The sequence below is a fragment of the Festucalex cinctus genome, chromosome 1 (genome assembly GCF_051991245.1).
Source record: "Festucalex cinctus isolate MCC-2025b chromosome 1, RoL_Fcin_1.0, whole genome shotgun sequence".
In the NCBI taxonomy this organism is placed as follows: domain Eukaryota; kingdom Metazoa; phylum Chordata; class Actinopteri; order Syngnathiformes; family Syngnathidae; genus Festucalex; species Festucalex cinctus.
Window position 1 is genome coordinate 2,156,478 of NC_135411.1, and position 22,876 is coordinate 2,179,353.

Consider the following 22,876-nt stretch of genomic DNA (forward strand, 5'->3'; position numbering starts at 1 on the left):
CAGCCTATATCAACCACTCGGACGCCAGCTTGCTTGGCCATTGGCACAATAACACAAGCGGGACGCCGTCGCCGAGGAATTATTACTTTTTTTTTGTTCGTCGTCTTCAATTTATTCACCTCAAACAATGGCAGACGTCAAAGTGGACTCCGCGTCGGAGCTCTCAGCCAAGGTAAGACGACGACGAGTGATTTCTTGTCACGGTGCGTGCGCGGGCTCACGCGGCACTTTTTTCCCTCTCTGCCCTTACAAAAATAACAACAACAAAACAATTATTACAAAATCAATAGTCGCTCGCGGCTTCCGAAGAAGCGAGAAATAAAAAGAATAAAAAGAGCATCCAGATGTCAGTCGAATGACGCCAAGCTCAGCCTCATTGTCTGCCTGCTTTGATCGTCTTTTGTTCCGAACACGCCGCTCGGTTCCGCTCGCCAAGAAGAACCGGCGGACGGAGCGACACCGCAGCGGGATCCCGGCGAGCCGCCGCGGGGCTGGAAAAAAAAGTGTTTGTCGCCGGCGGCTCGGCTGCTTCTCCTTCTCGTTCTCGTCGCTCGGTTCCGGTTCCGAAAGTTGCTTTGAATGGACCCCGCTGTTTTGTTGACCGGGTTCGAGTTCGGGTTCGGCTTCGCTGGCCGCTTTCCGCGCCACTCGCGGGAAGCTTTCACATCGATGTATTGATTGATTTGTATTTGTATTCTTGCTTTGAAAAGGCGGGCAATGCGGAGCACTTCGGTGCGCGTGCGCGCGCTCGGCGCTGGCTTCACAACCTGCTCAAGTTGAGCGCTGCGTGCACGCGCGCGCGGTCTGATCGCGAAGGAAGCTCGACTTTTTTTTTTTTTCGTGATTTTTGTTCCGCCGTTTTTAAGAGCTCGTCGGATCACTTGTTGTCGGAAACGAATGAATGAAAGAAGGTCAAAATCGATTTTATTTAGTCTTTCTTTATTACGCTTGAGTAGCGAGCGGGAGTTTTCCGGTGTGATGTCGGCCATGTGTCTTCTTCTATTGTCCTCCGTTACACGCGCTCACCCCCGCCCCCGCCACCACACAAAATGTACACTCAGCCCCCTCCCCTTTAAAACACACGTCACTTCTCCCCTCCCCCTTGGCGCCACTTGAAGCTCAATGGCGCGTTGCATCCTGGGTAACGCGGTTCCTTTCCCGGGCGTGTCTGGCGACAGATGGCGGCTGGCGCACTACAATACCCACAATGCTCAGTGTCCAAACGAGACCCAACAGGAAGCTTCGATTCGAAAACCAGATGAAATCAACAAATGTTTGTTTGTTTTCTTCCAGGAAATGAAGGCGAAGAAGCTTGCAGATAAGGAGGAGAACGGCAAAGATGCCGCCACCAATGGAAAGGTGACGTCACCGTTGCCTTTCGTCAAACAAAAACGCCAAAAGTGCCACAACAAAATACGAGTTTGCGGTATTGATGTCATGTCGAAAGAGGGAAATTATTTATTTTAAAGCACGACATTCGAATTGTTTTTTTTTAAATTTAGGTTCTTGCCACTGAGCTGCCACAAGAGGGCGCCAACGCGCTATTTTCAAAAATATTCCATCCATCCATTTTCTTGACCGCTTTATTCCTCACAAGGGTCGCGGGAGGCGCTGGAGCCTATCTCAGCTGGCTCTGGGCAGTAGGCGGGGTTATAACACCCTGGACTGGTTGCCAGCCAATCACAGGGCAGATAGTTTACTATCTTTAATTATTTATATGGTGGCAAAGCACTACTTATGTCCAAATGAAACACCTCCCCGCACTTCTACATAGTTCCTTGACACCATGATGGCTGTAAGCATTATTTCACATCATTGTTTCTTGGCACTGAGCTGCCACGAGAGGGCGCCAAAGCGCTATTTCCAAAATGACAGCCAAACAAATGGCTTTTTTTTTTTCATCAAATGTTGAAAATTCGTTTGAATTGATCTTTTTTTATTTTTTTTTAAAGCTTTAGTATCATGTGGCAAGTGTCAATGAAATGTTTTGCGTTGTTAGGAGAACGAAGAGAACGGCGAGCCCGACCTTGACGAGGACGACGACGAGGTGGACGAGGTGGACGAGGAGGACGAGGAAGACGACGGAGAAGGTGCCGACACCCGCAAATTCTCCTTCCCGCTGAGCGACAGCCGATAGGCCGAGACCGTTGAGGCCGCCATATTGCTCCTCCCAACAAACGTTTCCACCCTTGACCTCTGACCTTGTACTAAGTGCCTCCGACCTCCATATGTCTCGTGTGTATAGCGTGTAGTTAATACGCCGGCGAGGTGGGAGTAGCAAGATGGCCGCCGTGCGACTTCAACGGCTCGCACGTGCGCGTCCGTGCTAGCGGCTCGCATGCGAACAGGCGAGCGTTCGTTCCCGCCAATGCGACTGCTGACCGCCGCCGTTGTTGTCGTCGCGCAGGGGACGAGGAAGACGAGGAGGACGACGAAGACGAGCTGGAGGGCGGCACGAAACGGGCGGCCGATGATGACGATGAAGATGACGACGAGGTGATTTATAATAAGAATTTAAAAAACAAACAAATAATTACCATTTTTACTGCGGCGTTGGCGGAACGGCAAATGTCCACTTGTGGCGCCGTAACCAGTGATAATTTCGTCAATGAAAAATTTTCGGCGCAACATTATTTTTCCCCAGATGAAAATTGTAAACAGAAATTAAAATAGAAACCATTCGTTGAGACGACAACAATCACAAAAAGTTTCGTCAATGACTAAAACAAAAATGCAAACAACATAGTGATGAAAATTCCCACAATCCAATCAGAAGGAATGAAAGTCAAGTGGGAGAAAAGAAAAACAAAACAAAATGTTGACTGCACTTTATTTCATTTAAGGAATTTATTGAGTTTTATTTATTTCAATGTGCAGCTGTAAGATTAATCACAAGCAATTATGCACTTTTTGATTTAGGAGAAAACCAAATGTTGTTATTGTCAGTTCAACATATTTCATTGAAACAATTAATAAAGACGCTTTTGTATTAAATGTCTTGCATATTAAACTATATTTACAAATAGGTGTTATTATTTGCTGTATAAATGTTTAAATGTATGCTGACAATATGAACGCATGAAAATATCGGCAAAACTGTCAGTTTAGTCAACTAAAATGTATTTTTTATTTTATGTATTAATTTATTTGAACAATTTAGTTGACTAAAATGTATTATTTTAGTTTGTATTTTATTTTTTATGTATTTTATTAATTTATTATAATAAGTTAATCGGCTAAAATTTCTCTTTTTTTTCTGTCGAAACTGTCAATTTAGTTGACTCAAATTTATTTGATTATTTCATTTTTGAAATTTATTTTATGCATTTGTTGTAACAATTTAGTTGATGAAATTTTCTTTTGTATATACTACTAATTTATTATTACAATTTAGTTGACTGAAATGGCTTTTTTGCCGAAACTGTCAATTTAGTCAAGTAAAATTTCTTTGATTATTTTATTTTATTTTTGTATGTATTTTATTCATTTATTGTAACAATTTAGTTGACTAAAATTTATTATTTTTATTTAATTTTTTGTATATATTATTAATTTATTATTATTTTATTTTCTGTATATATTATTAATTTATTATTACAATTTAGTCGACTAAAATTGTTTTGTTTTTTTTGTCGAAACTGTCAATTTAGTCAACTAAATTTGCTCTTTATTTTCGTGGACTAAAATTGGATTAAAAAAAGTCAAATATGCCTGAATGATGACTAAAACTTGAATGAATTTTCGTCAAGACAAAATTGAAATTTGTTGTATTTTTTTGTGTGTCCACCAGGACGAGGTGGAGACCAAGAAGCAGAAAACCGACGACGACGATTGATGGCGGCGGCTTCCGGCGGCGGCGGCGGCGGCGGTGGCGGGCCGCTTCCTGTGTTTGGGCTCAGGGGGCGGGGCCGGAGGAGCGCTCATCCAAAGGAACGAAAAACGTGGTCGGGTCATTTAGCCAGTTAGATTTCAACGCCCCCCCCACCCCCACCCGCCGTCCTCACGCACAATCCGGCCTCCACCACCACGACGACGACAACAGCGGAGAATTAGTTTGTATTTTTATTTACATTTTCTATTTTTGTACATATGGTTGGCAAAGGAGGCAGACGGGTCCTCGCTTTCAGCAGATCTTTTTTGGAGCGCCCACAAACCGAGACACAAAAACGTCTCGACGAACATTCCAGTCAATTTTTTTGCATTTCATCTTCCTACTTGAGCTGTATCATAAAATGAAAATAAAAGCCGACGTGTTGCTTGCCTGCTTGCTTGCTTGCTTGCTTGCTCGGATGGGAGGAAGCGGCAAAGAAAAGAAGAGTCGCTTTCTTTCTTTTCTTTTCTTCTTCTTTTTCTTCTGCTTGTTTTCCGGCCGCCTCTGTTGGTGTACGTGCAAAAAGTTTGTTGTTTGACAATAAACCACACTTTTATTTTGTGACTTTGAACTTTGACGACTCGTCCGCTGCTTCTTCTTCTTCTTTTGGAAAGCAATCGAAAGTTTGGCTACCTCACGATACGATATGCGAAACAAGGCTCGCCATAACCGTCATCTCACGATATGACGATGTCGCCATTATCGATCTATCGCTCAGGTCATAAATCCACGATCATCTGCCATAAAACTTATAAAATAACCATATAAATAACAATCAAATAATAAAATAAACATAAAAAATAATATAAATATCTATAATGTAGAAAAATAATAAATATAAAAATTGTAAAAAGTACAAAGTCTTGAAGCCGGAAGACTTGCGTCCATTTCCCCGCCACTCTTCTGAGGCGCTCCCCCTAGTGGCCCACCAAGTCATTGCTCAGTATGTCATGCACAATGGAGCCATTCTAGTTGGCTGTATAGTCACTTACAAATATGGCGATACCGAAAGCTGAAGATGACAAAAGATATTTGTTCAGTTTTGGCAGCTTAACGATGAATGGATGACGGAAAGATAAAGTTTCTTTAGCCAAGTATGGCGTATTTATTTATTTATTGTGACGATCAACAAAACACGTCAGCCTTTCAACAGTCAGGAGGAACACGGAAGTAAAAGAAAAGCGCCTCCCAGTGGCACAAGAGCAGCATTACACATGAGTACATATAAACAATCCACTGAGGACATCATCTCTCAACAATATTGTCCAAAATAAATTTGCAAACGTCTTGCGAGCATAAGCACATTTCCCAAAAAAAAAGTTGCGCAAGCGTCTCCAATTTGGGAGCCAAAGAAGCAATTCAGATGCACATCACAACCAGTATTTCACAAAAAAAACTATTTGACAGGATATTCAAAGGAGGACTGTCTGTAATGCCTCGCTTGGCCACTAGATGTCTCTCCCTTACCGGCCAACGACACTCCAACGTCCCTTTTGCGCCCCCTGGTGGAAAAGGCGCGTCTGCCTCGCGGTTCCCAGGCTCGGGGTTCGATTCCGGCGTTGGGGAGGAAAAAGGATCGATTTGTTGATCAGTTAAGGTCGCTTTTGTTTCATTTGGCGGGAACGGAAAACGTGACGCCGCCTTCGAACAAATGACGTCGATCGTGTGGGTCCCTGTGGAGCAGCATGTCCCCGACGGCGTTCAGGACAGGTGGGGGCGGGGTTTTATGTCAGCTGACCCATCACCCTGACAACCGCAAGCGCGCCGAGCAACAGACGTGGCGATAATAGACCCCGCCCCAAGGAACTGGACACGTTCACGCATGCGTCACGTCACGTGACGTTGTGCAAACCACAACCACGAACTGTTTTGTTTAGAACGGAAAAAATTTCAACTTGTTCAGTTCAAAAATGAGCTCTAGTTCATAATTTTAGGGCTGGACGATTATGGGGGAAAAAAAAAAATCATCATGTTTATTTTCATTGGGATTGATATCACGATTAATAAAATGTTTCTTCAATGATTTAACAATTGTCATGGTAGCCTGATCATGAATTATTCATTCTGCATGTTCAACACTTCTTTCTCTATAAAATGACCACAATTTTCATTCTTCAGCATTATATAAATCTCTTTATCATATTTATTTGATCTTGTGTTCAGTCTTCGGTGTTAGCGGGCTAACCTGGCAACCTCGAAATGAGTATTTTGTGCTACGTCATGTGGAAATGTGTGTTAGTATAACCAAGGAGTTAAACTAGGCTCAAAAGTTTTGGACTGAAAACAAGTTAGCTAACATAATAAATGTGCGAAAGGAATTTAGAAATGAAAGAACGCATGCTAGCAAAAGTTAGCAATAGTAGGAAGTTGCTTAGCTTCTGTAATACATGTACTAAAGGAATGTAGTACATGACTGCAATGCATCTAAACAACCAGCAGTCTGTAATATTGAGGCACTTACTTGCGATTGCGCATGTCCGTAGCCACGCATGCGCACTTGGCGCGTTTGTAGCATGTAGCTTAGCTTGGTGTAGTGAGCTTGGGACTCGGCCATGAAAATAGCCGAGAGCCGCAAGAGGACGTCCGGACGGATGAAGCAGACACTGATGAAGATGATGATGACGACATTTGAGACCAGCTGGTCTCTTGGTTTTTTAAAGGTATTTTGGATTTATTAGCTGAGCAATATATCACTAATCGTGCTATATCGTCATATCGTGAGATCATCGTAATCGTGAACCTTGTGTCACGTATCTTGGCGATTGCACTGTAATGTATATTCAAATTGAATTCCCATAATTGAATGTGGCCAAGTAATTTGGATGGATGACTCAAGCAAAAAAAAAAAAAAAGAATAATTTGATTTTGATGATAAGACCACAACACGTCGAAGAAACAATCCAAAAGTTTGTTGTCATTCACAGCTCAACAGCAAACATTTGCATAATAAGCACGTGACGCACAAGTTGACGCACTCGCGCGCATGCGCGGCCAGCGCACACTGGACAGATTGTCATTGGGAACAACAAGACCTGAACGGCGTCATTGTGCGTCTGCATGAGCGAGGGAGGGGTCACGTGTTCATCCGCGGATGGCAAAAAGTTGCCGGTCAGTCAGTCAGTACCGCGCCTGTCCCGACCCGGTGTCATTGTCCCCGTTGCCAGGGCAACAACAGACTCACTCTCTCATGCTAGCGCGCACGCGCGCAGGGCCGACACCCGCCCGAGGTGACGTCAGAGAAACTCAACAACCGAGACTAACTCACACAATAACAGTCTTTCAAAACAAAAAGTACATTTTACATTTGTAAAACTTAGCTCCAACTATAATTACTGGGAGTTAAGGCACACTCGACATAAGGAGTTTTGGCTTTACAACGGATACGACCGGTCCACCATTTTGGCTCCTCCTCCGCTATTTAGCCTTTAGCTAGTGCTAGCTAGCGCTTGTGCACTTTGTGGGAGTATCTCTGGCGTTTGCTTCCTCTTTTTTTCCCACATCATGGCCACCAAGAAGAAGAAAGCGACGTCTTCCATGAATGTTGGTCCAGCCAAAAGAAAAGCAGTTACCATGGAAACCAAGATAGACATAAAACGATCGCAGAAAGGAGAGACACCGACAAACATCGGCAAACACTTGGACTTCTATTTGAATGTATTTTATGCAAATTATTTAGATATAAATTTAGATTTTTTTAGGAAATTCTTAAATTGAAATTGGGGTTCCATCGCTAGCGTCGGAACGGAACTCCGACGCAACTCGAGGACTTCCTGTACTAAAACTAATAAAAAATACAAAATAAAAAAATAGAACAATTAGGATTTGCTACACGTCAGTCGGTGGGTTAATTGGTCCATTTGTACAATAATTGATTTGAATATCGCAAATGCACTTATTATAGTTTTGGAATTTTCATTTTAGTTAGTTTTTATTTCGTTTTGTTTCTTAAAATTTTGTTTGTTTTAATTAGTGTTCTACAGAAGCGGATTGCATTCACTTGAAAAAAAAAAAAACTTCCTGTTTTTCTGACTTTTTTTTTTTGGGGGGGGGGTTGAGTATTTTTTTCTGTTTTTTTTTCAGTTTTACTGAATATTTTTTTCTGTCATGAAAATAAATATAAAAAAAAAAAAACAGGGAAAAAATTATACAGAAAAACAGGGAAAAAATAATCAGAAAAACAGGAGAGGAGGCGCAAAATTTAAAAAACAGCACGGGAGCGACATCATCTTTTGATGCTTTTCTATTGGCTGCTGCGAGATGACGTCACTTTCTATGTGACACGATTTCAAACGTCCTTATTCCGGCTAATATCAAAACAAATCGACTTCAAATCTCATTTCAAATCATCCCCAATGGCTCATGCATTCAATTCATTACCAAATACTAAAACAAAGGACATTGTTGCTAGAATTAGAGTTAGTTTTAGTTAGTTTTGTCAACATCAAATGTAGTTTCAGTTAGTTTTCATTTTTTAAAAAGCATTTCGTTTTTATTTGATTTCGTTAACCTAATTGTTTTTTTTTAATGTGATTTTTTTTTAGTTAACTAAAATAAAATAACATGAATTGGTCCTGAGCAACGCAAGCAGTTGGGCGGGAAATGTGCAGAAAGTCCACAGATTAGCGCTCCGCGGCCTGTGTGTGTGCGTGCGTGCGCGCGCGTGCAGGTCGGATTTCTGATTTGTTGGCCTCCCACAGCATGAGAGCCACTGAAGTGATTAGTGATCATGTCACAGCGGCGCAACATGCTCATAATTAATCGGACTCCGCTAAGCTGCTGTACTTTGGCACAGACGCTCACATCGAGATGAAAAAATGAAACGTGAAAGTGAAAGAAAAACATTTGGGATGTCAGCGAGGAGGTCACCAAATCATCGACTGGTCGCCAGTTTTGCAGGCCACATGTTCGCCAAAACGCGCATTCCAGCTGACGCAATGCTAGGGAACAACATGCTAAAACATGTGAGCAAGGCTACTAAATATGCAAAGAGAGTTTAGAAGTCAACATGCTAGCACAAGTTAGCAATGCTAAGTGAACATGCTGTCAGAAGTTAATGTAAAAATTTCGCAGATCGAAACCTAACAAAAGTTAATACTAGGAAGATGCTAAAACAAGTTAGCTAATGTAATAAAGGAATTTAGAAAATGACAGTGAGCACGCTAGCAAAAGTTAGCAACACTAGGAAGATGCTAAAACAAGTTAGCTCATGTAATAAAGGAATTTAGAAAATGACAGTGAGCATGCTAGCAAAAGTTAGCAACTCTAGAAGATGCTAAAACAAGTTAGCTCATGTAATAAATAAAACAGCTTCTTAGTGTATATTGGTACGTATATGTATTTTTGCTTTTCTTTTTTATTATGAATTTGGTCTGTTTGTGGTTGGACTTTGAGTCTGTAATAAAGCTTCATCATCATCATCATCATCAAATCATCGTTAAAGGGGCTGTCTGCCGGTTTCACTCAGGAAAATGCACCGTGTTGCAAACGGGGCCGGGCCAGCGTGTCAGCTGTGACGTCACTCCCACGGCAATTTGAAAGCACGCACGAATGTTTTTTTTTCACTCACTCATTCACACATGTAAGCTTCTGTGAGTGAGTGAATGGGAAAAAAAATCCTCACTAAGTCATGAACAATGGAGACGTTATTAGTGGCTGTTTATAAATGACAAATATCGCAATACTGGCGTAGGCGTATCAATAATCTATCGGGAGACAAAGTATTACGATTTATCGCGATATCAATATATCGTCATACTTCTATCATGCAGCCTTATTATGGCGTGTTTACGAACCTAACAAGAAAGTCTAATTTGCAAACAAAAAAAAGTAAGTTAATAGGACAAACAATTTCAAACGCCATATTTTATTAACCTAAAACTACTTGGTATTTGTATCGGCGATACTGGCGTCAGTATTTACTTGGTATCGGTCGATACCAAAATGCCAATTATCGCACAGCTGGAGTAACAGTACATTTCTATTCTTACGAGTACAGTTTTGGGGGACAAAAAGGTGATATTTCAAGTTTGAAGTCAAGTAACTTAGCTGATTACTTGGTTCTTACAAGTACTACATTTTTTTTTCCTGCATCCCTCACAAGAGAAGAAAAAGTAGGAGCGAGAAGAAGGAAGGACGCGCGGAAGAAGAAGAAGATGGAGGCGGAGGGATTTCTTTCTTTCTTTCTCTTTCTTTCTTTCTTTCTTTCTTTCTTTCTCCCAACTTTTTGACACGAACGCACTGAGAGCGCGTGCACGTCCCTGCATCTTGTGCACGCACGCGCGCGGGCTCGACTTGAGCACAAGCAAGTTCGGCTGTCACGCGCACACAGGGCGGGGAACAGCTCGGTTCGGTTCGGGTCGGGTCGACCTCTGTGTGTGTGTGTGCGCGCGCGCGCGGTTCGGGACGTCACGTCACGAACCACCAAGAGCGGCACCGTCCGGTCCGGTCCAGGACCGTTGGCGCTTCCCATTTGGGACGACTCGCGCTGGCTGCTGGGACGCGTCCCACCCAACCCAGTCGAGTTTGGAATTTGGAGTTGTCCACTTGCTTGTCGGACGGACAGACGGACGGACGGCGACATTCTGCCTTGTTGTCAGGACGTTCTGCTTCCGGCCGCCGAACTCCAAGCCGGCAGCCGAGCGCCTCCGACCCGACCCGAGCCGAGCCGAGCCGAGAAGGAGCGGAGCGGAGGCGCCATGCCGGTCCGAAAGAAAGGTAAAGACGTTAGCCTTCAAAAAAGGTGTCGGCGAAGGTTCCGGTTCTGCCGTGTGTCGGGGTAACCCCATAAGCCGCTTTCTAACTAGCCCAGCTAGCATGCTAGCCGCTACTCGCCGGGAACGACGAAAGTCCAAATGGCGTCGCCGCTATCTCGCACGACGAAGCGGAGTCCATGTTAATGATTGAACAGGCGGGCCCGGCTCGTTCCGTCGGGCCGAACCGGGCCGCCGCGGAGGCCCGCGTGAGTTCGTCAAGGCGACTCGGGTTGAGCTAGCCGCGGTTTTTTTTTAATTTATTTATTTTTTTTAGCTCGACTGTGCTAACTAAAAAGAAGCGAGTTGCGAGTGACGGAGCAGCTGACGACCAACTTCACGCAAACTATTCACAACACGTCTTCTTGAAAAGGCAAAGCTTGCAAAAAAAAAAAAAAAAAAAAAAAGCTAAAGTTTGACACGCAACAAAATGGAGGCAAGCTCGAGTCACTGCTGGTCGAAGAAGCAGACTTGAACACTTTCGTCTTCTTCTTGGTTCTCTCTCGCCAATTGAATGATGGCAATACAAAATATTTATTTGCTAAAATTAGATTTAAAAAAAAAAAGTTAGGCGTATGGTCTCTGTGTGTCGGGCAAGTTACTCAAGATCAGTAATATATGACTTGAAAAACAAATTTATTTCTCCCTAGCAAAGTAACTGATTACTTGAACTTAGTTTTCTTCATCTTCTTCTCGTGCAGCGTTTATCTCCAAAAAGTACTTTGAATGTTCAACGTAAGCAGTTGTTTCTCCTGTAGAAAAAAGTATAATTTTGTATCTGTAAAAGTAATGATTTGTACCTGTAAAACAAAAAAATATATATACACGTAAAAAAAAAATAAAATAAATAAATATACACGTAAAACAAACAAAAATTATATACCTAAAACAAAAAAAAAATTCTACACCTAAATCAAACCAAAAAAATTTTTTACGCGTAAAACACACAAAAATTTTTTTTAGACACGTAAAACACAACCAAAAAACATTATACACGTAAAACACAACCCCAAAAAATTATACACGTAAAACAAAAAAAAATTATACATGTAAAACAAAAAATACACGTAAAGTAAGAAAAAAAAATTATACACGTAAAACAAACCTAAAATATATACCCGTAAAAAAAAAAAAAAAAAAAAAAAAAAAATATATAATATATATACCTGTTAAAAAAAATTGTACCTGTTAAAAAAATATACCCATAAAAAAAAATTATACCAGTAAAAAAAAAATACATCCGTTAAAAAAAAAAAAAAAAATGTGTATGTTGAAAGATTTTACGTAAAAAAAAAAAAAAATAATAATTGTACCTGTAGAAAAAAAGTGTAAATTTTCTGTAGAAATTGACAACTTGTCGTCATTTAGGTCATAAAAAAACACTTGTGACTCCAAGTGGTGACTTTTTTGCCTACAAGTTTCAAATCATGACTTTTACAGATACAAATTTACTTCTTTCTACAGGTACACATTCTTTTCTATAGGTACAATTTTCTTTTTACGTACGTTTTTTTTTTTTTTTAATTTTTTTTTTTAATGTACAGATTTTTTTACGTACAATTTTCTTTAGTACATTTTTTTTTAAAGATCCATTTTTTAACGTTATTTATTTATTTATTTATTTATTTATTTTTACCGTTCCACTTTTTTTTTTTTTTTTTTTTTTTTTTAAAAGGTACAAATGACAACACCAGATACAAATTTATACTTTTTCCTCCAGGTAAAAAATTTTTATGAGTTACTTTTGCACCATATTTACCTCCATATGTTTTCCCCACTCTTTTCTACATTGTAATATCTCATTCTTGTTGTTTTAACTCAAAAAAGTACAATGTACATGACATGACATCTGAGTCCATCTGTCCCCTCATCAGGGTTATTATAGTTTTGGAATTTTTCATTTTAGTTAGTTTTGATTGTTTTTTTGTTTTGTTTTTAATTGCGTTAGTTTTAATTCGTTTTCAGGGTGGTTTTGTTTTATTTTATTTTATTTTTTATTTTTTTAATGCGTGTTACTTGTGCGCAATATTTGGAAACCAGCGTGGGAGCGACATAAAGTTGAAATTGCTCAATTCCTCATAAATTTCAGCCTCTCCAAGTAAAATCTCCAATTTGTGTTGTCCACCATGAAAGCAGACATTGACTTTGACTTTGGAAAACAACAATCAGCATTTGCGGCCGATTTCAGGGAGCAAAGCGCTAAAGTGGATGGTTTTGTTGGTTGCAGCGTGCCGGATGGCTTGACATTTCCGAGCATCAGCTTGGATGTTGTCACGTTATAACGATACCATCTGTTTTTCTTTTTTTTTCTTTTTTTTGCCGTTTTCCCGTGCAGACGCCCAGCGCGCGCTGTCCCTGCTGGAGGAGTACCGAGCCAAACTGCAGCACGCCGACGAGCGGCAGCTGCGCGTCTCCATCCAGAGGGTCATCGACATCTTCCGGAGCAATCTCTTCCAGGCCCTCATCGGTACGTCGCTCTCGCCGGAGATTCCTTCGGCTCCTCGGCACAATTTTATTTGATTTTTTTTGCACTTGTCACGATACCACATTATCACGATGTGAAGGCCATGATAGGATAATTGTCACGATATTGTGGGGAGGATGGCGATTTGGGATGATTCGTTGGCGATTCGTATCACGATTCATAGGTCATGATTCAATTCGATACCGATTAATCCCGATATGAAGCTATAAGTCAATTATTGCGATATATTTTTTTTCTACCTAAATTTAGGAAATACTAATTAGTAAACGTGTACATGTGTACCATAAGATTTGTATGAAAATGTATTTATTTATCTGAAACTTCAGTCTTATAACTGTATTTAGCAAACAATCCGTTTCATGTTTGAAAAGCATTGAAATAAAATATTAAGGCTTAATGGTCCTTTAATATAAAATTTTTCCATGCTCAACGTATGAAGCCTAACCTTACAGGGGCAAGATTGCGTAGGCATATCAATAACTTTTTGGCAATGAGTTAGAGTCTTGTTCTTTTTTTGTTGAAGTGTCAATGATGGTTTCCTTTTAGCTTTCCTGAATTTAAATCTCATTTCCTGGAAGCCATTTTGCACAGTTCTGTCACATACATTGACTCCAGCTTCCTCCCATTTCTTCTTCATTTGTCATCTTCTCTGGCCTTTAGTTGTTTGTCTTGACGCTTAGATGTCTTCCTTGGTTTATCAACAACCTTCCCATGCTGTTTGGACTTGCTCCAGATCTTCAATACAGCTGACATCTTTGGCAAGCATAGACATTTGCGGATATTTTTGATGATATTGCCAATAATTATTGAACAATAGATTTGTGATTGGTGCTCAGTTAGAGCACAATATATAAGCCACCTTTTTTTTCCCCAGAATTGAAATGTAAACAAAGTGCAAATATAGCAACCGAAATGGAATGAAATGTAAATGAAAAAACAGACCAGGTAGTTTTTACTGTGCAAAGTTTAATTATAACATATGGTAACTGCTTCATTAGATCTCCCAGAGCCGTCATTTTGACTCTTCTCAAAATTGCATTTGTTGTTACTCTGTTACACAGATCAACCATGTTACTGCTCTTTTGGATTTTTCTTTCTCTGTTTATATCATTACTGCACTGCCATTTTATTGTATTAAAAATAGAAAAATATTTAGGCGCAATTACTACTTTACCTCCACACCCGTCAATTTGACTGCTCTATTCATTTCAATGTACATTTTTCACGTTGCTGCGACCATTGGGTTGCGCCGCTGGGCTTCCGTAGTTCCGTAGCAACTACCGTTCAACGTGGAGGCATTTGGTTTTGGATACAAGCTGGATCACCATGTTGAATTCAAATGAAAAACTACACTTAGAGAGGAAACTACACAGCTATATTCAGAGAGACTAACGAATCACATTGAATGGTCGCTGGATCTCGCGGCAGTTTTCAGACAGCAAGTCCAAACAAGACCAGCCCACCCCTGCTAAAAGGAGCCGTGTACCGCTCCACTGGAAGTGGCGACGCAGCTCCAGGTCCAGTCAAAACTGAGAGTCAAAAAATGCGCTCGTAGATGTGATGGAGTCGTGACGTTTTTGGCAGTACAAGCCTGACAATCGAAATGAACACGCCCGTTTTCCACAGAAAAGCAAGAGAGGGGCTTCATTCGCTATTCAAAACAGCGAGTAATAACCATATTAGGCCATTACTATTATTATTATTATTATTATTATTAGGAGAGAGTGGAACCCGTCAAAATGACTGCCCTGGGAGATCCAGTTGTTTTAGAATTCGAGTAGTGCTAGTGTTAAAGCAATTCAAGTACATTTACTTAGCAGATACAAAGAAAACACAAATCTTTGGATGTCAGTGGCAAATTGCATGAGTCAAGAAAGTCCATTTTTTTCCTCCTGTGTGGTTTAGCCCTGCTGTTGTAGAGGCAAAAAACAAAACAAAAAAAACAGTGACAAAATAGCAGCCAGCTTGTGGCGTCATCCGTTGTACATCCCACGCAGGCATTATTAAAAAAACATTTTTCACCCCACGATTGTTTTGGCACTGGTTATTTTGCCGTAACCGGCAACCCTCCTCGAGCGTTATTTTGCCGTGAATGTCCCTGATCGGTCAATCAGAGGAGCGAGAACATGCCGTGATTGTTTGTAGCCATTACTATCAAGTATGAATAACACAAACGTGCACTTTTCGGGCGCTGCGCGATAGCAACGTGCAGGTCTTATCGTTGAGAGCACGTTAGCTTAGCGGCCGGTTAGCATCACAAAGTCACGTCAACTACGGCGGCGACTTACCAGTCACGGTAAAATGACCACCGCGGATTGTTTATCTTGGCCAAAAAATACGCAAACGCTTTCACTATTATGCAACCACCGTCTGCTTTTTTATTTTTCATCAGAAGTGCGTCTCATCAACAACTTGCCACACGCTCCGGAATTGTTTTTATGCAGCAGCAAACGACACATGTCCATCCAAATGGACAACATGACGTGTGATGTTATGGATGACGTCACCACGTCAATTTCGCCATATTTCAAATTCTTATCACCCCCAAAAAAATACACCGGTAATATCGTAGAAGATGTAATATGGAAACTGAGAATACATTTCCAAATGGTGGATCAAATGAACCCTATTGTGGAAACGTGGCGGGTGCGTGTGGTGTCCGGGTGCCGCTTTCGTCGTCGTCGTTGTTGTTGTTGTTGTTGCTTGGAAGCAGGAGGCGAGTTTGCCGAGTCGGTCCCAGAGAGGGAGAAAGTGAGGCAACAGCAGCGGCAGGACGGCTCGCTTGTAATCCCTCTGTGGACATGACCATTACAACCCGCCCCATTAATCCAGCCCCGCCCCCCAGAGGAGACTGTGTTCCACCGTGTTCTTCTTGTCCTTCTTCCTTTTTTTTTTTTTTTTTTTCTGGCCTGCATCCACGCCAGCAGATGGCAAACATCAACTCTGCTCATCTTCTTCTCCTCTTGGTCCGTCATGCATGCCGACCACTTCACAACACGCACGCACGCGCTTCCATATTGTGTGTTTGTGTGTCCTGAGAGGACTTTTGAGTGTTGAATTTGTCAACGTTTGAAGCAGTTGCCGGCTGGACTCCATCAAAAAGGAACACAAAGTGGGGGAGTCGAGTATTTTTACTTCAAGCGTCACTCTTGTCAATCTTTCATCTATTTTTACCTCCTTTATTTATTATTTTTTTTTTCATAATCCTCTTGACACGTTCTCAAAATAAACTTTTTTTTTTTTTTGTCTCCACGACACCATTTGTGAGCATCTTGACTCGTCTGGCGCAACTCTTATTATAGTTTGGGAATTTTTCCTTTTAGTTCGTTTTGAGTTTTGTTTTTTTAAATGGAGTTAGTGTGAATTAGTTTTCAGGGTGGTTTTGTTGGCTTTTATTAGTTTTAGTTAATTCATAAATGCTTAGTTTTTGTTTAGTTTTACTTAATTTCAGTATTATTATTATTTTTTTTTGTGGATTACTTGTGCATAACATTTAAGAAACAGCATGGGAACGACGTCATCTTTTGGTGTTTTGGGATACTTCACTTATTTAGCCCATTATAGCAATAAAAGTTAATATTTTGTCAATAATTAATTTGATACTTTCATTATTTTTCACGTACAATTAGTACCTACTGCAACTTGCTGTCGACTGAAAATGACATCACAAGGGCTCAGGTGACCAATCACAGCCGTGAGCTTGACTAATTGTACATGAAAAATAATGAAAATATTAACTTTATTACAGGCAAAATATTAATGTTTGACTGGCAAAAATGACTAAATAAGTCAAGAAACAAGAAACAGCATGGGAACAACGTCATCTTTTGGTGCTTTTTCTATTGGCTGCTACGAAATTACGTCACTTTCAAACGTTCTTATTCCGGTGGTTATTATCAAAATGAATGTACTTGAAATCACATTTCAAATCATCCCCAAAGGCTCATGCATTCAATTCATTACCAAAGACGAAAACGAAGAACATTTTTGCTATGACTATAGTTTTAGTTAGTTTTGTAAAGATAAAATGTAGTTTCAGTTGGTTTTCTTTTTTTAAAAAGCGTTTTCGTTTTGATTTTATTTCGTTAACAGAATGTTTTTTTTTTATTTTAGTTTGAGTTTTTTCATTAGTTTTACTTAACTCTAATAACCTTGGGTGCAACAATTAATCACCAGTCAAATTAATTGCTGATGATTATATATATTCTTTGCATTAACTAAAAAAAAAAGTGAATTTCAGCTGCTCATGAATAAATATTCTTTGAATTTTTTTTTTTGTTATCTGCTATGAATTGAATAAACATTTTTCTAAAATGTTCTTTGCTGTCAAGGGTGTCAAAAAAAAATGGATTCGTCAATATATCGTGATATTACAGCGCGCAATTCTTGTATCGTTTCAATATGCGGCTGAATCGATATATATATATATATATATATATATATATATATATATATATATATATATTAAAACAAATAATCTTTGAAATCTGCGATTGGCTGGCAACCAGTTGAGGGTGTCCCCCCGCCTACTGCCCAGAGCCAGCTGAGATAGGTGCCAGCACCCCCCGCGACCCTTGTGAGGAATAAGCGGTCAAGAAAATGGAAGGATGGATGGATGGATAATCTTTGAAATACTAATGCAAGTTCCTTTTGGATGAATTTTTTTTTTTTAATATTTAGGTTTAAATGTATAAAATTAAACACCAAAAATTACTATTAATAATCTGTTGTTTTTTTTTGTTTTGTTTTTTTACGATTATGCTGATTTTGTAATTGTGGAGTGTAATAATTGAAATTGTGATTGAATTTCGATCAATTGCACAGCCCTACCCCCAGGGATAAACTGAAGCTTGAAGTTGAAACAGTTTGAATTGGTCAAAAAATATGATGACATTCGAGAAAAACAAAAAAATCCTCATTTTTGGGTATTATTTTGAAGGAAAAAAAAAAATCCAAAGTATAACCTCCAACTTGAGAGAGAAAGAGAGAGAGACTTTTATTTTGAAATGTAAAAAAAAAAAAAAAGTAGTAGGATTAGATGAAATGTATAATAGTTAGAACGAGTTGTATTGATAAAGAAATGTAGAAATTTTGAGAGAGAGACAAAAAAAAAAGGAATTTTCACTTTTTATTTTGGAAAAAAAAATTGCGGTGGAGATAAGTTGCGCAGTTTCGTGTTAGAAAGGTTTTGAATATCAGTCAAAAATGATAGAAATTAGAGGAGGAAAAAAGGCAGTTTTTATCTTCATGGGCAGACAGAAGGTGGCGCCCATCGAATTGTCACACCCCAGAATGCTTGTGTTACCATGACAACATATTGTCTGCAGATATCCAAGAGTTTTATGAAGTGACCTTATTGGACAGCCAGAGGTGGGCGGAGTCTTCCAAGCCTGTGGCGGAGGGCGTGGCCCTGTGGGACTTCTCCAGCCTTCAGAGCGCCACCGTCACCTCCGATACGCTGCCCAGCCTTAGCACCAGCATCGAGGTAAGACGCCGTTCGCGCGCACCCTTCTTCCCCTTTCACGCAACTCGCGCGACGCGACGTTCATGGGCAAAGTTCGGTCCTCCAGGGCCTGAGTCCTGCTTGTTTTAGTGGTTTCACCACCTTAAACACAGTCGATTTATTTTTATCTTATTTCATTTTATATTATTTTTATTTTTTTATATATCTTTTTTTCTTTGTCCTCGAGAAACTTGTGAGCTGATTTATTTATTTATTTATTTATTTGTTTTTCTTGTGAGCTCAGAATTGAGAGTGTCTCGCCAGAGTCGTGAAGTTCAGAAGGTCAGGGGAACCAGAGAAAAGATCAAAGGAAAGAAAAGATGAATCAAAGTTGAAATCCAGCACCAACCAACCAGACACCACCTGCCCACACCCACATGGTTACAAAACCAGAATCTTTCACTCACCAACCCCAGAAACCCACAAAATTCCAACAGGTTGAGCTTTCAAGAGACCAGAGTCAAAACTAAAGAGAGGAAGGAAGGAAGGATAGATGAAGCAGAGTGAGATCCAAATGCCCGATGATTTCCCCCTTAAACTTGCTTAAGCGAGCGCACATCGAGTACTTCCACATATTGACTCACTTCACGATCTCCTTCATCTGAACATGAACGTGAATTTTAAACACAGAAGGGCCAAAACATTATGAAAATTAAACTGCACTAAAAAAAACTAGCCACCAGAGGGTGCTAGAATTGCACAAATGGAAATCAACCCGACTATTTATTTATTTATTTATTTATTTATTTATTTATTTAACAGATGTGCTGCTTTTACTATCGTAACGTGACGACGACCATATATTGTGGCAGTTTTAATATCATGATATTATTATACTATTATCGGCCCCTGCTATCAGTACTCACCTGCCCCTAATAGTCCAGCATATAAATGAATAAATGTAGCTCTCTATAATGTAGTACTTTGCAAAAAAATGTAACGACATCATTAAATTTGTTTTTGTTTTTGTTCTGCATCTTGTGGTGTGGCCACCAGGGGGTCATGTAAGATAAATTCTATTGCCTTTTGAGGCATCTCAACGCCTCATCAGTACAGCACTAATGGCAGTGTTCTACGCAGAGGATAAATAATATGCCTGAGTACTGTAATATTGTCTGTCTGCTTGTGTTGCTGATGGATGATTTCAGCAATGCTGAATTGGAGTGTTTTCATCTTGTATCCATGATGATGATGATGATGATGATGATGATGAAGGCAATCTCTGTGTTTCCCCCCCACCCGCTGCCGCCAACGGCAGGACTCGGCCCTCCTAAACGAAATCCTGCACATGTTGGTGCAGGCCTCGCGCTCGCCAAAGAGTGACGCTCAAGTAAGTAGCGTGAGGGGAGGGGGGAGGGGGCGGGGTTTCATTGGCCGGTGGGCTTCCGCATGCCGCATCCAATCATCTGGGTGGGAGCATGCAAGGGGGGCGGGGCTCGCGCTTGCCCGGCTCGGTGCCGGCTAAATTGTCGCGCACGCCGGCGAGCGCGAGTTTACCCGATGCTGGCTGGTTGTGACATGTTCGTGTTGATGATGTCATCATGCATCAAACGCACGCCGGGTTTGCTCCATCGCATCTCGCTCTCCTGTGTGTGTGCGTGCGTGCGCGCGCGCGTGTCCATATGCGCCCATTTGGACTTGGCGTTTGTGTGTGAGGTTATCTGTTGTCCCGACGTGACCTTTGACCCCGTCGTGAGCGTGTCCTGTAGGCGTTCACGTGGACTGGCTCTCGCAGCCAATGTGGCGGCCGGCCTCCACGTCGCCAAGGTAACGGTGGCCCTCGCGATCACGCGGTGGCCCCTGGACGGCGCGGAAACGCGTGTCGGAGTCGCGCCCACACGGTGGTGACGCGTTGAGCGGGCGGCCGTGGCGTGTGATGACACGACAGGAAGTCGAATAAGCAGCGACAGTCGCACACTTGCATATCTTGCAGTGGGATGTTTTGCTCTGGTGTGATTGTCGTCACCTCTTGTACTATCCTATTTGTAGTATTGGAGTTGATTTCGGATCCTGATTCTTATCTGGAGCCAATCTCGGTCTGTCCAGTCGGTTTCTAATCTTGGTCTGTATTGTTGCAAGATACACCATGCCCAGTCTGAGATTAACAGACTCTTCTAGTTGTTGTCAAGGGCTACTTTAGTTGGAGTTTATTATTATTATTATTATTATTATTATTATTTTTATTATTAACTCAGGTTCGAGTCCCGGCTCCGGCCTTCCTGGGTGGAGTTTGCATGTTCTCCCCGTGCCCACGTGGGTTTTCTCCGGGTACTCCGGTCTCCTCCCACATTCCAGAGACAAGCATGGCAGGTTAATTGGGTGCTCCGAAGGTCAAAGTTGAAGGGGGGGCAAATACTTTTGCAAGGCACTGTAATTGCTTTCACGTGTTCAAAAGTGTTTATTTTCAAACACCGATCGTTCAAATTCTTATGAAACTTGAAAGTGTTGTACATTTCAATGACGTGCGCAAACTGCATAACGTGAGCGTTGAGCGTTTGGGAGATTTTGCCTTTTCTCACCCGCCCGCAAATGCCGCGTGGCTCCCACGGAGGTCCGGGGGAGGAATAGAATAGAAGAGAAGAGAAGAGAAGGCGACGCTGAGGCTGGTACAGCGAGCGATGAGGCGCCGAGCTGAGCTGAGCTGAGCTTGCCCGCGCTGGGCGCCATGGACTGCATTTGCATCGTCACCACCAAGGTAACCCGCCGCTCGTCAATGCTCTTTTTTTTTCTTTTTTTTCATCCCGATGCGTTCGGGCTCCTCTCGTGGGGGCGGCCGCTGCTCCTTCCGACCGCTTCGTGCCATTCAAAACTCCAAATAGCGCCTGCTTGTGGTGGTTGTCGATGTGAGCAGCCGGCAAAAAAAAAAAAAAAAAAAAGTTGACGTTTTGACGGAATGGAGCAAGACTGTGAACGTGACCTCACTTGCTTAATTTGTGTGCTGAGCTTGAAACAGTTGATCTGTTGAAAAGAAAAAAAAGTTTATCCTCACGGCAGTGGCTTTCTGCTTACGTGATCTGCCAGTTGAGCATTGAACATCTACAAAAAAAATCCCAGTTTTCCATTGATTGATGCTTTTTTTTTTTTTAATAGTCTGTTTTTGCTTTGAAAACTGAAAAAGGACAGATGCACAGATTTTACAAGTTCTGCATTAGGACAGAAAAGGAAAGATTAGACGTCTGCACGCTGCTGCCCTCTGCTGACTGACACGTCCTAATGCACGTGTGTGTGTTTTTGCTACATGATGTGATCCTGCTGGGGACTACCTGTCCACCAACTGTCCTTGTGGGGACAATTTGGTGGTCTCCACAAGTCCAGACCTTTTTTTTTTTTTTTGAGGGTCAAGACTTGGTTTTCAAGTTTGTGTTTGAATTGTGTTTTGGTTGTGGTTAGGTGATCCGTTCTTATGGTTCAGTCCAGGGTGAGGGGCTAGGAAATGCATCATGTCAATGGGGACGTCCCCACGGGGATAGTAAAACCATAACGTGTGTGCATGAGTGCACGCCGCACACAGACAGCAGGGGGCGCTTTACCCCCTTGAACCTCTTCAACAACAACAACACAAACATGTTGTGGTGCGCAGTTGCAGGCTGCTCGGTCATGTGACGGATGCGCACTCGCGCACGCACACACGGAGTGAGGCTAAATTTAGAAGGTGGAAACCTGTCATCCGCCATCACTGTCAGCGCGTGCCTGACGTACTACGTTTCCCGTGATCGTCTGCCGCTGTTGCTATGGCGACCAGGGCAGGAGGAGGGGGAGGAGGGGCGGGTCTCCTGCTGTGATGGGAGCATCACGTCACATCTGCTCACTGACCTGTGTGGGGGTGTGTGTATATATATATGTGTATATAGGCGCCAGTGCAAGCCTTTGAAGTCACACGGCGGCCATCTTGCGACTCCCACCTCGCGAGCAGACTACTGTATCAACTATACGCTATACGTAGAAATGAGACATTTCCAGCTCGGTGGCAGTTAGTTTAGAGTTTGTGGCGGGGTGCTCACTATTTTTAACAAAATAATAATAAAATCAAGAAAAATAAGTAATGTGCTGCTTTTTTTTATGGCTCCGTTCCTAGGAGCCCAATATTAGATTTGGCAGAGGCATCTTTTGTTGAATTACACTTAGAATTCTTTCATATAATAATATACAAGTTTCCTCCTGTACCAAACTTCATGAAGCATTAGGGATGTAACGATATCCGAACATCATGATACGATATCACGATATGAAGGTCACGATATTGTGGGGATGTTGGCAATACAAAAAAC

The 22,876-nt window shown here is 41.5% G+C and overlaps 2 protein-coding genes across 11 annotated transcripts in view; both read left to right on the forward strand.

The window, feature by feature from the left end:
* Positions 1-5: 5 nt before the first annotated feature.
* ptmab (prothymosin alpha b) lies at positions 6-4,448 on the forward strand. The gene is made up of 5 exons (XM_077507496.1): positions 6-172; positions 1,294-1,359; positions 2,000-2,090; positions 2,408-2,496; positions 3,791-4,448. Exons 1-5 carry the CDS (start codon positions 128-130, stop codon positions 3,833-3,835), a joined length of 336 nt encoding a protein of 111 aa, XP_077363622.1. The 5' UTR covers positions 6-127; the 3' UTR covers positions 3,836-4,448.
* Positions 4,449-10,145: 5,697 nt separating this feature from the next.
* The window catches only part of dlg1b (discs large MAGUK scaffold protein 1b), a 41,225-nt gene continuing 28,494 nt past the window's right edge, over positions 10,146-22,876 (forward strand). For 3 of the 10 annotated variants that reach the window (XM_077505746.1, XM_077505770.1, XM_077505792.1), the window contains exons 1-4: positions 10,146-10,585; positions 12,956-13,087; positions 18,433-18,590; positions 19,867-19,938. In XM_077505746.1, the coding sequence (XP_077361872.1) occupies positions 10,567-10,585; positions 12,956-13,087; positions 18,433-18,590; positions 19,867-19,938 (381 nt within the window). In that variant the 5' untranslated portion in view covers positions 10,146-10,566. Of the gene's footprint in view, positions 10,586-12,955; positions 13,088-18,432; positions 18,591-19,866; positions 19,939-21,174; positions 21,304-22,876 lie in introns of those variants that run through there. The other 7 variants (XM_077505756.1, XM_077505782.1, XM_077505740.1 and 4 more) reach the window with 6 other exon arrangements.

Bases quoted from the DNA above. Each gene is read 5' to 3' on its own strand.
- ptmab (XM_077507496.1), top strand. From the start codon at position 128: ATGGCAGACGTCAAAGTGGACTCCGCGTCGGAGCTCTCAGCCAAG. The intron at 173-1,293 runs GTAAGACGACGA...GTTTTCTTCCAG, and splicing joins CGTCGGAGCTCTCAGCCAAG to GAAATGAAGGCGAAGAAGCT. The intron at 2,497-3,790 runs GTGATTTATAAT...TGTGTCCACCAG, and splicing joins ACGATGAAGATGACGACGAG to GACGAGGTGGAGACCAAGAA.